At 40.9% G+C, this 12,529-nt stretch overlaps 1 protein-coding gene across 1 annotated transcript; it reads left to right on the top strand.

Annotated features, from left to right (window-relative positions):
- Positions 1 to 1,818: 1,818 nt before the first annotated feature.
- Positions 1,819 to 12,529, top strand: LOC139415673 (nuclear receptor subfamily 2 group E member 1-like). Its single transcript, XM_071163792.1, has 9 exons — positions 1,819 to 1,940; positions 4,446 to 4,591; positions 5,283 to 5,370; positions 5,633 to 5,868; positions 6,222 to 6,368; positions 6,598 to 6,694; positions 6,952 to 7,101; positions 8,256 to 8,364; positions 12,116 to 12,529. Exons 1-9 carry the CDS (start codon positions 1,883 to 1,885, stop codon positions 12,276 to 12,278), a joined length of 1,194 nt encoding a protein of 397 aa, XP_071019893.1. The 5' UTR covers positions 1,819 to 1,882; the 3' UTR covers positions 12,279 to 12,529.

The following is a 12,529-nucleotide window of genomic DNA, read 5'->3' as shown; positions in this document are numbered from 1 at the left end:
TCCTGAGATTAGTTCACCCATTGTACCCCATCACAACCCAAAATATAAACTTGTTTTATTCCAATGTAAATGTAGACAAACAATGTATAGACTCAAAACATGGTTATGGTTAGCCTTTGCAAACTTTGTGTACTTGTGTGACCTTTCCCCACAGAGGGGTAGGGGGGGGGGGGGGGGATTGGTTGGTTATGAAATGTGTAAATTAGAGGGGTAGGAGGGAGGAAAAGACACTGATTCACCAGAGAAAAGACCAACACTATAACTTTGTATATCATAGACGGTCAGTCCTTGCATCCATAGCTATGTCAATGAATTTGAGAGTGGTTACATTTCTCCAGGCACATCTTTCAGGTTTTTACCAAAAGCCAAAATAGAGGCGGATGCCCGCTTTGCTATTGTTTCAGTTAAGGATTCTAGCTTTAACATATTCGTTTTATTTATTTATAACATACTTAGAGAATTTAGTACTTGGACCAGCTCGAGCATACTCAAAACTGACTCAACCAAGCAAGCCATGATTAAGGCATTTTTGTGAAAGACATGACAACGACTAATTGCAATTAACTACGCCATTGTACCCCGCCCTTGTCTGTTTAAATCGACACTTTAAACGTTCATATGACCTCTGGGATACCGTGGGAATGTTCATAATTAGAAACAGAATTATCGATTTCTGGAGTTACCGGTCGAAAGCGTCACAAGCTGTCAAGGTCAGTGAGTCAATGATGGGTCTACGGGCGCGGTTCCCTCGCCCCTGCTCCCCTGCACTCCCTGCTCCTCAGACGAAGAGGAGAGGCTGCATCTTTCCGCCCCGGCAAGCGGGCAATGGTGGCGAGGGAGAGACCACCACACTGCTCTAGTTTAGGCTACATTAGCGTGTGAGTACCCAACCCAGAACCCCTGCTTCGTTGCCGACTACAAAAGGTCTGTGGGAACCGCTGTCTTTCACACATAGCCCTGGAGGGATGCCCAAACGGTCTGCCGTTGACAAAATCCATAACTCACCCTCTCTCGATGATAATCGATCGACATTCGTTTTAGACAATACTAGTAACAACTCACGTTCAAGTGAATGCACCATGCACATAAGCGCAACAGGTGCACATTCAAGTGTCTTCAAATATGTTAACTAGCCGTTGAAGAGGTTGCACCTATTTAAACATTTGCACTAAAACATTATAGACGCAGCAGTCAGAAAGAATGGGAAAAAATAGAGAGAAGAGTTCAATAGCGATGTACAACACCCCGTAATATTAATTCACAGATAGTCGCATCTAAACAGCCCAGTGTTTTCTTTCCCACTTCACTTGCCTCCAAGCGAGTCCTGTGAGCCGGGTGACGTCATGCTGGCACACAGAAGTTGGGAGTAGAAAGCATGGAAAAGCTAAGTGGGTGAAGCAAGCGGAATTCTCCACCCTCCGCCTTTTCTGACACTTCTCGTAAATATTACAGTTAAGAAGAGCCTTGTTTTTTTGTTGGTTTAGACTGGACTCGCTGGGTAGTCCGTCTGTTCAGGAGCGCCGATCCGGCAGTTTTTTAAACAACTTTGTGCGCGGTGTTGAGCTCCGAGCAACGGTGGAGCTGTTGCCACTCGCCGCTTGTAGACGGATCTCTATCCGGTTTTCGCGCTACTGTCCACACTGCCTGGACCTTGTGTGACTCAACGTCCAAGATTTGCAAATACTCTATAATCCATCTTGGTAACTAGAATTTGGTAATCCTTGGAAAATCTCAAATTGGGCGACATTACAGAAATCTAATTGTTTTAAGGAAAACTGTAGGTTATATTTCATTTTTTTGATATTCGTCAGCTGTTACTTTTGCACCGACAGTGGATTTTGATTGTTATAATATAAAACAGTGTAGAACGACACTGTCCACGATGAGCAAAGCCACCTGTTCAACAAGTGGGTGTTTGGATATTCTGAATGTTAAATCAAGTAAGTAGGCTACAGTTCCTATTTGTCCTTCACATATAATTAGGTATTCATGTATTTATAATTATTACTTCAAACATGTATTATTCGAAAAGTAATAGGATATTATGTGAAAAGCGTTGAAAAATTCCGAAATAAAGTCAGCGACAATTTGCGTTTACCTTGGAGTTGCTGTAGGCTACATCTGCTTCCCGTTTTATAACTTAAATGTTGAAGTCAATTTTGTTATTACATAAAAAAATATATTTTTTAAAATGTTCCAATGTGAGAATGGTAGCCTAGGCATACTCCCCACAAATATGACTCATTGAGCACTGTACAAGATAATGCGCTGATTAATTACCTGTTTAATTCTAGTTATTTGTTGTTGAGTATTATTGCATTAATATCTCATGGAAAATTACACTGCAAGTACAGTGAGTTACAAGACTGAGGAGGCGAGAGAAGGAATAGAGGTAAAAGGGGTTAGTTAGGGTTAGAATGTTCCTGAAATAGTGTGCGAAAGACACATACTATCTAGGCCTACATGACGCTGAATAAGAACACAAACTATAGGCTACAGTTTCTTGCTGTTTCCAATTTAAAGTCCTGCACTTCGAAAGTCTATAGTGAGGGTTATCGAGGTAGGACAATTGGTCAATGTGCCACCATTGCATGATAGCCCAGTCAGCTAATTTATTGATTAACAACTTAGTCTTGATGATGATGATGTGTGTGTGTGTGTGTGTGTGTGTGTGTGTGTGTGTGTGTGTGTGTGTGTGTGTGTGTGTGTGTGTGTGTGTGTGTGTGTGTGTGTGTGTGTGAAGGTTGAAATACAGAATGTGTGTGCAAATAACTGGAATAATGAGACAACAATTAGCCATATATTATATATTCTGTACTAGCTTGCATGTATTTGTATTCTTACATAAAGTGTTGCTAAACTGAAAGCACGTCCAAACGAAATATGCCTAAAACGCATAGGTTATTTATTATTCGTTTCACCAATGCCTGGTTGGTTGCTATTTAGGCCTTGGAAAATCTCAGGCAGTAGCCTAATCTACAATTATTTACTTTCATATAGCTTTTAATTAGAATAATTTACATCAACATCACAATCATTATTATAGCCTATTGCTTTCCTCCAAGTTCATTGCACACATTGTGGCTGGTCACAAAAACCTTTCGCTCAGTCAGGTTTTGGGACTGATGGTAATCAGTAATGGAATATGCCATATATTTTTAAGCAATTACGGCACACAATGGCAACGACTGGGACCCCCATGGAGAGAAGTTAAGACGTGTTCCCACTCACACCAAAATCAAGCTCATTTTATTTTCCTCCAACAGCATTATATTAATTCTGCCCTTTATTGGTGCGTAGGCCTAATTATAATTGTTCAGTGAGGAAAACATTTGTTATATTGGATTCATTCGTTATATAGGCCTACTTCTATGCCCATAATAGTTTCAGATGCGCAATTAGGCTATTGTCAACTTGTATTAATTGTTTATGGTTATACAGTCATTATTTTTTAACGAATAGTTTGAGTCACTTCGTTTACGCCTATTTTATTTGTTTTTGTAGCCATGGCATCAAATATTTTTTCTAAATAATTTAGATGTATGCTGGATTTTTTTTAGCCTAATACAACCCCATAAGAGACACTTTGTATAGACACTTTGTATAATTGGTGTGTTGAAGTCCCAACTCCTCGCCGAAGTCGATTGTTTTTGCTGCTCTGTCGTTATAGGGTTGTATTCAAATTCCCATGCTACCCTTTATTGATGGGTCACTGGTGAATCAATGAGCAGGTGCCAAAACGTCAGTGTAATTACATAGCCGGCGTATCCCGCCATAAAAATACTCCCTCATATACATACAAATATAATTCTTTCAAATGGATTTGAATACAAATCTTTATAGAAATCAATGTTGTTTCATTTACTCCCGGGTCAATTTACATACACTTCATTTGAGTTGGTGAAACGAGTTGGTGCGCATTATTCTCTGTGCGGTGTCACTCCCTAATCCGCAGGCCTATAGACCTGCGGGATAAAGCAGCTGTCGATTCCCATTATGAGGGGGAGTTGGCAGCTTTTCGAGATCGGGGCAGTCAGACGAGGTTCAATGGGGAAAATCATTAAGTTAACACTTTCCCTAATGTCTCCATTGTGTGCCCCCGGGCATTGTCTTTAGAGACATCAGATATGACGCTTCCCACGAACTCACAAGATACGCGCGCGTGTACATGCCCATGGCCGGGCGACCTATTTAAGGCACGGGACGCTGCCCATTGTCACGTTGTGTATTTTGTTTTGTCGTCCCTCATTAAAAGGGAAGGGGGTGATGAGGTGGAGGGAGTACAGTGCATGAGTTTGAATAAAGAATTTATTCTGATGGGTGCTCTTCCAAGCCTTTGATGACGCGTAAAACACCTTTCTGATTCTTGATTTTGAGGCACAAAGTACATTAACTATCAAAAGTAATAAAGATGAATTAATGAATGTGTATTTATTTTTATCCAGGTCGTATCTTGGATATCCCGTGTAAAGTGTGTGGGGACCGGAGCTCTGGGAAACACTATGGCGTGTATGCGTGTGACGGCTGCTCTGGCTTCTTCAAGAGGAGCATCCGTAGAAACAGAACATACGTCTGTAAATCAGGCTGTCAGGTAGTGGGCAGTGTTTCTGAATTTCATGGTCATCTATTTTCAATTCAGGGGGTCCTAAATGTATGCAAATATGACCTGCAGTTTTGGCGCACACACAGCACATTTTTACGCGTCGTACGTTATTGGTCAGCCTTGAGTCTGCAGGGTTGAATCTCCCCTGAGATGTGTCTCTGAGAGGGCCCAGCGATGCAGGGCACGGCAAAGGCCTAATTGCATCACCTACCAGGGTCATTGACTGGCGTTAAACACAGTCCTGCATTAATTTATCAGGTGTAATCCAATCGAATGTAATGACACTAACCCGAGGATTTAGCCAGCAGTGGGCGGGATAGCCCTACTTATCCTCGGGGATAAGACTGCTGCTGAGCCGAGTCAATAGCTATGATAATAACACATCCTTCACCTGTAGATTTTCGCTTCCCTCAAACGTGTTAATTTTCTTGTGATTTCCTCTCTCCTCTCTCTCTCTCTCTCGCTCCCCCCATCTCGCTCTCTGTCTCTCTCTCTCTCTCTCTCTCGCTTCCTTCCACCATCTCTCTCTCTCTCTCTCTCTCTCTCTCTCTCTCTCTCTCTCTCTCTCTCTCTCTCTCGCTCCCCCCATCTCGATCTCTGTCTCTCTCTCTCTCTCTCTCGCTTCCTTCCCCCCTCTCGCTCTCTGTCTCTCTCTCCCTCTCTCTCTTTTCCATCATAGGGAGGATGCCCCGTGGACAAAACGCACAGAAACCAATGCCGAGCGTGCCGCTTGAAAAAGTGTCTCGAAGTGAACATGAATAAAGATGGTAAACGGGCTTAATTAAATTATTATTCTGGCTATACGCCCGCTATGACATTTCGGTTTAAGGTGGCCAAATCGGATGGAAAAACCGTATTTAACGGAATCAGCTGAGAGCTGGGTAAACAGTGGACGTATTCATAAAGTTATCATGAGAGGCTAAGCCTTTTACCTTACCAATCTTCGAACAAAATAAAAACATTTTTAAATAAGGCATTCACAGACCATTATTTTACTAAAGAGTCTTGTCCCTGCTCTCCATTCCTCAGCCGTTCAGCACGAGAGGGGTCCCAGGACGTCCACCATACGCAAGCAGGTCGCCCTATATTTCCGGGGGCACAAAGAGGTGAACGGTTCATCGACCCACTTCCCGTGCTCGAGCCTACCGGGGCCGCCTTTGTTCACTACGGTCACACAACTGGAGCCACATAACTTGGAGATGAGCACAGTAGCCTGCACGCCGGAGAGGCAGGCCATCGTGGGACTGGCCCAGCCCACCCCGAAGGTAAGCCTCTGTCCTCCGTTCGCACTTCACTCACGGAGCAGCGCTATGTGGGCAATGAGTCAACGAGGCCTGCACGTTGCAAAGTTATTTATTTTCTCCACTTTTAAGCGGTTTAGAAGTTGATATTCCCGTCCTGATTCAACAGCTTCGAGGGACACAATATGTCATTCATGTGTTCACCTAAATCCAACGCAGGCAACATGAGTTTATAGCCTACATCTTAGTTTTTTTATGAGATACACACACAGGCCCATTTGTCACCATGTTATTTATTAGTCCTATAACACAATATTTATGTTTTATTCAAATAGCACCCACAGGCGCCATTTGTTTATTGACCTCTTGCATTGCAGTACCCTCACGAGGTCGGCGGCACACCCATGTATCTATATGAGGTTGCTACTGAGTCGGTGTGTGAGTCAGCCGCGCGCCTGCTGTTCATGAGCATCAAGTGGGCCAAGAGCGTGCCCGCCTTCTCCACGCTCCCCTTACCTGACCAGGTAAGCCACTATATTCAGCATATGGATATTATAGGCTAGATATCAGCCAATTAGCTACTTTATTAAGCTATCCCTTTCCAAAAAGAAAAGTTGCAATTCCATAGGCCTAAATCCATCATTCGAATAATATGACAAATGTGTGCAAAGCATACATCCCTATCTATATTTTCTCAAAAGTATATTAGCCATGCTCATGGGGGCTGACTGAGGTTTGTAATCCGTTTTGCAGCTGATCCTCCTGGAGGAAGCCTGGAGAGAACTGTTTGTTCTGGGCATAGCGCAGTGGGCCATTCCGGTGGACTCCAACACCCTGCTCGCTGTTTCCGGTATGTAACCTATATGATCAACAGGTTAACTCTACTTATTGTACTTAGGCTACTTACTATCGTTAGGTTTCGTTTAGATTATTTTCGTTTCAATTTTCAGAACGAAAGTGGAGACATATTTTGCATTCCTTTTCTGTTTTTCGAAATATTCACATTATCCTCAATTACAATGTAACAAAACTTTGTAAATGTTTCTGTATATGTTTCGTAGCTAATATCGTTATTGCCCCCCCCCCCCTCCCCCCCCACCAATGAAGGTATGAATACAGACAACACAGAGTCCCAGCGGATGAATAAAATAATCTCCGAAATACAAACCCTGCAAGAGGTCGTTACCTGGTTCAGACAGCTGCGCCTGGACGCAACTGAGTTCGCCTGTTTGAAGTGCATCGTCACGTTTAAAGCTGGTGAGTTGAAGAGGGGGTACTCAACATTTATTTTAAATGAAATTATCCTCACTAAAGTAATAAGAAGGCAGCATTGGGGTCAATGTAATTACATTTCAGTAAAATAGTCAGACATTCGTTAGTGGGGGGACAGGAATTCTACACATTTAGCCATGGGGGAAGTACACAAATGTGCAGCTTTACAGCTAATCTCATGCTATTGCACACATTTTGCCATTAGGCTGAGATACATTTTTGCATCTTTAAAGCTAAAATATAGTTGTGTTGACTGTGATAAAGAAACTGGATTATGAACTGTTGTTGTACATAGTCCCACTATTTTATGGGACCAAAAGTATTGGAACAAATTCACATATGTGTTTTAAAGTAGTAAAAAGTTAAGTATTTGGTCCCATATTCATAGCACACAATGACTACATCAAGCTTGTGACTCTACCAATTTGTTGGATGCATTTGCTGTTTGTTTTGGTTGCTTTTCAGATTATTTTGGGCCAATATAAATGAATGGTAAATAATATGTTGTGTCATTTTGGAGTCACATTTATTGTAAATAAGAAAATAATGTTTCTAAACACGTCTACATTAATGTGTGATTACGGATAAACCTGCGTCGTGAATAATGATGATAATAATTATATTTGATGATGTTTGCATGTTTAGGTAAAAAGGTAAATATAATGTCCCGTTTGGAACTCTGGCAAGTAGAGAGCATTTAAAAAACGTGTTTTTATTTTTATTCTGATTCGCTGGGCCTGGCTCCCCACTGGGTTGGCCCGTCCATGCCCACCCGTGCCTACACGACTTTTTGAATTCCAATCAATTCAGGAAGTACACTGAAATTCCAATTCTCTTCAATGCTTTTCAATTATGAACATTTGGAATTGGAATTTGGTGTACATTCTGAATTGATTGGAATTTAAATGGAATTGACCCCAACCCTGCGAGGTCACCAATACTTCAGAAAAAAAGGTGAAAAGGGTAGAATAGTCAAGGACATAAAAGCCAAATAACATGTTTTTTTAACATTACAATTGCACATTTTTGAAGACTTTTTTCGTGTATGAACATGTCCATTGAAAACAATATATTTGTCAGGTGCAGCTTGAACATAATGGCAGTCAGTAACCATGCTGTTTATTCCTTTTCCCTTCAAGCAGTGCCAACGCATGACGGGTCGGAGTTGAGGAGTTTCCGCAACGCCAGTGCCATTGCTGCACTCCAGGATGAGGCACAGCTCACCCTAAACAGTTACATACACACCAGGTGAGACATTTGATAAAAACAAACATTTATTTTTGTCTAAACAGATATGCTCTTGTTTAATTCAGCTATGTGTTCCATTTACCAAAATACTTGGCACACAGGTGGCCAATATAGCCATACTTACTGTATCTACAATAGGCTATTATGCAGCAAGATGGGTTACCCTGTAAACAAAATTAGTCGTTAGGCCATCCCCAGAACGTCACGAAATGGTTGCCTAAAGTAATCTGGACGTTGTGTCATTGTGCTGTGGAGGTTTGTGGATATATATGCTATTTTTGGGGGGGTTGTAAAACCACTATTTGGTCAACAGTAATGTGCATTATTCAAATCTATGCAATGAAAGTATATGCCCTGTCCCTGTTTCGCTGCCAGCTTTCACTTCCTTTCCCACCTGTGCGCACAAAGTAGAGGGAAAGATTAATTCTGATAAACGCAAGCGTACGATGATTGCGCAACATTTCAACGTTGCAATTGTGGGGAAAACACAGTTTGTAAAGCAACTTTGATAAAGAGAGGAGAGCCTAAGCTTTATGTGACTATTATTTCTCAACTCTCAATATTGAACAAATGGCAGCACGTTACATCCCAGTATGTAGGCTAATATGGTTTCGAAATAATGCGCCCGCAGAGAGTAGCTCACCTTTTGCATTGAACACATCAAGTAGCCTAGTACCCCCTGTATACAGTCTTGTTATTGTTATGTAATTTTCTTGTGTAACTTTAAGATATATATATATTTTTTAACTTTAGTTTATTTAGTAAATATTTTCTCAATTCTATTTCTTGAACTGCATTGTTGGTTAAAGGGTTTGTAAGTAAGCATTTCACGGTAAGGGCTACACCTGTTGAATCACGTGACAAACAACATATTCTATTTGATTATAGAGTTCTATATAGAACTTTTAGAGGTTCCTTATGTGAAGAAAGCGATATAACACTTTTTTTAGTGTGTGCAAGATTGCTACCTCTAAATATGATTTTGTTGCTAGATAGCCATCTATGTTTTCGCATATTGGCCTAATCTATAGGCCTATGCGACACCCCCTGAGGATGTGGGACCTCACAACAAATTAGCTAGATTGCTATCTCTAAATATGATATAGTTGCTAAATAGCCATGTAGTTGATGAATCTATCAGTACATTTAATGTCCTACACAATTGTTTAGTCTGTAGCCCTACGGTACAGAGTCAATCTGTGTGGGTACATGTTAGTCGAGGTAATTTGTAAAGTGACCATGCATAGATAATAAACAGCAAGTAGCAGCAGTGTAAAAACAAGGGGGGGTCAATGTAAATACTACGGGTGGCCATTTGAGAACAGTCTATGACGTGGTGACTGGAGTTTGCTATGCAGACATATAATTATTATGACGTAGAAGGACAACTTACATGAAGTTGTTGTCAGCAGCAGCCGGAAGGGAGATCATCTGCCTCTTATAGTTGGGTTACTGCCATACTTTGCAAGTAATAAATATTGTGTTAAAGTCCCAGTGCAGTCAAAAACGTGATTTACCTGTGTTTAATATATATTTCCACACTATGAGGTTGGAATAATACTGTGAAATTGTAAAATGATGATGATGCCCTTTAAGTGTAAGAATGGTTTGAAAAGAACGTCTGAAATTTCAGCCTGTTTTGGTGGAATGGAGTTTAGGCCTGCTTGGCGACATAAATTTAGTTAATAAACCAATAACAGCTAGTATTCAGTTTTCCGCTCCCCAATCAGACCACTCCCAGACAGTCCTAGCAAAGTTATTGCTTGAGTCATTTCTCTTTGCTTCTTTTTAACAATTTTAATTGAAAACAATCCAAGTCAGTACTTAATTGTTACCCAGAAATGATTTGATATTGAGATAGAAACGCCTGCGTTAGACCTTAGGCTTGTGTGAGGCTGCTCGAACATGGGAACCATTTCATGAAGCTCCCGACAAACAGTTATTGTGCTGACGTTGCTACCACAGGCAGTTTGGAACTTAGTAGTGAGTGCTACAAGTGATGACAGATGTTTTTTTTTTACACGTATCACTCAGTGGTCCCGTTCTGTGAGCTTGTGTCCTACCACTTCGCGGCTGAGCCACTGTTGCTCCTAGATGTTTCCATTTCACAATAACAGCACTTACAGTTGACCGGGGCAGCTCTAGCAGGGCAGAAAGGTGGCATCCTATGACAGCACCACATTGAAAGTCACTGACCTCTTCAGTAAAGCCATTCTACTGCCAATGTTTGTCTTTGGAGATTGCATGGCTGTGTGCTCAATTTTTTCTTTTTTACACCTGTCAGCAACAGGTGTAGCTGAAATAGCCAAATCCACTCATTTGTAGGGGTGTCCACATAGTTTGTATACATAATGTGTTACTTTTTGTCCATATCGCCAGCTCTATGAGAACGTCTTAAAAACGTCCTTGATGACATCCCCGGAACGTACTGGGAACTAGATAGAGCCCTCTTGGACCATGACAACGTCCTAACGTGAGAAAACAAGGGCCTGTATAAAACATCCCTTTGTGGTCGTCATAAGGAGAACGTCCTGTCAGAGCCAAAAGGGACATTCCCTAATGGTCATGAAAATACTTTATCGTAACATTCTGTCGGTAGCAAACCAGGACCTGTCTGAAATGTCCCATTGCGGTCATTACATGTCCCGAGCATAACGTAATGTCATAATCTAATAGGAACCTATTTGTAATGGTCGCTAGTGGACATCAAAATACCTTATTATAACGTTATACTGCGACAAAACCGGGACATGTAATGAATATCCTTTTATGGTCCCAGTCATGTCTTAATGTTCCCGAATGATCTAAGAACGTCAGTGGGATAACGTTTCGCCGAAACCCTAAAAGGGAGCTAATGGGAACGTCGCCTAATGTCCTTAGGACGTCCCCTGTTTGCTGGGTACTTGTTCAATTCATATAAACAGTTACAAGCACAAAATGTTGAGGGAGTCACTGTGCAATTACTCAAAAGTCTCAAATGAAATTTAAAGGTGATGAAAGAATTCAGAGTGTCTAATCAAAAAGCATATTTTGTCCAACGGGTAAAATAATGTGTTAATTGTGTAGATAATCTTCTAAGAAAACCCATGGTCCACTTGTAGGAAGGCCAGAATTAGGGTGACTAAATCAATGGCCAGAGAAAAAAAGTTGTAAAAAAACAGGAAAATTGCATCATGTCACCTAGGCTTGATTCTGTGTTCTCGTCATCTTTCTTCTCGAATCCGCAGGACATAAAACAATATAGAGGTAAGACAGATATCGATTTTGAGACATGACATATAGTATTTTAACATTTTAGGATGCACTTTTCATATTTTTTTTCGAAATACCTGTTCTTATTCGAAGATTTCTCAAGGAGCACTATACCAAGCTTTTTATTTTCAAAGCCTTTTACATTTAATTCAGCTCGTGGCATACTAATTTAGCTTTTTGCAACCTGTGGAAACAACTTTGAAGATGACCACCACAAAATATAAATCCTCAAAAGCATTTAGAGAAATCTGCAGCTCTGTCAACAGAGCTTGGTGCTAATTATCAGATGTATTACATTACCAAATCTGACTTTTTGGATATAATGTTAATGTTATGTTAGAGAAAGAACACACTGAACAATTCAGAACAAGAATAATCATAGTTTGATTGCATTTTGAAAAATAGGGATGTGAAATTTTATCACCAAAGCACGTTTTTGGCCACTCTGGGCAGAGTGGGTTGACAACCTAAATCTCTGCATCTTTCTTGTTATTTGCAGATATCCAACTCAGCCCTGCCGCTTTGGGAAGCTGCTCCTACTTTTACCAGCTTTGCGGTCAGTCAGCCCATCCACCATAGAAGAAGTATTTTTCAAGAAGACCATCGGGAACGTGCCCATCACAAGGCTCCTCTCTGACATGTACAAATCAAGCGATATATGAGTTTATTTCCGCCATATCAACATTACGCTCACTAGCCAAGAGTGTCTGTTAAGGCTCATAGACACAAACATTCTAATGAGCACGTGACAAATTGAACTTGAAGAACATAAAAACCTTGATTTTACCAATCTTTGGGTTAGGCTTACGTTTTGAGGATGTATACTGAACAGAAATATAAACAGAACATGTAAAGCATTGGTCCCATGTTTCATGAGCTGAAATAAAAGACCCCAGATTTTTTCCTTACGCTC

This window comes from Oncorhynchus clarkii, chromosome 8, assembly GCF_045791955.1.
Source record: "Oncorhynchus clarkii lewisi isolate Uvic-CL-2024 chromosome 8, UVic_Ocla_1.0, whole genome shotgun sequence".
Taxonomy (NCBI): Eukaryota; Metazoa; Chordata; class Actinopteri; order Salmoniformes; family Salmonidae; genus Oncorhynchus; species Oncorhynchus clarkii.
Note: the sequence above shows the minus strand (reverse complement) of the source record. Positions and strands in the feature narration are given on the sequence as shown.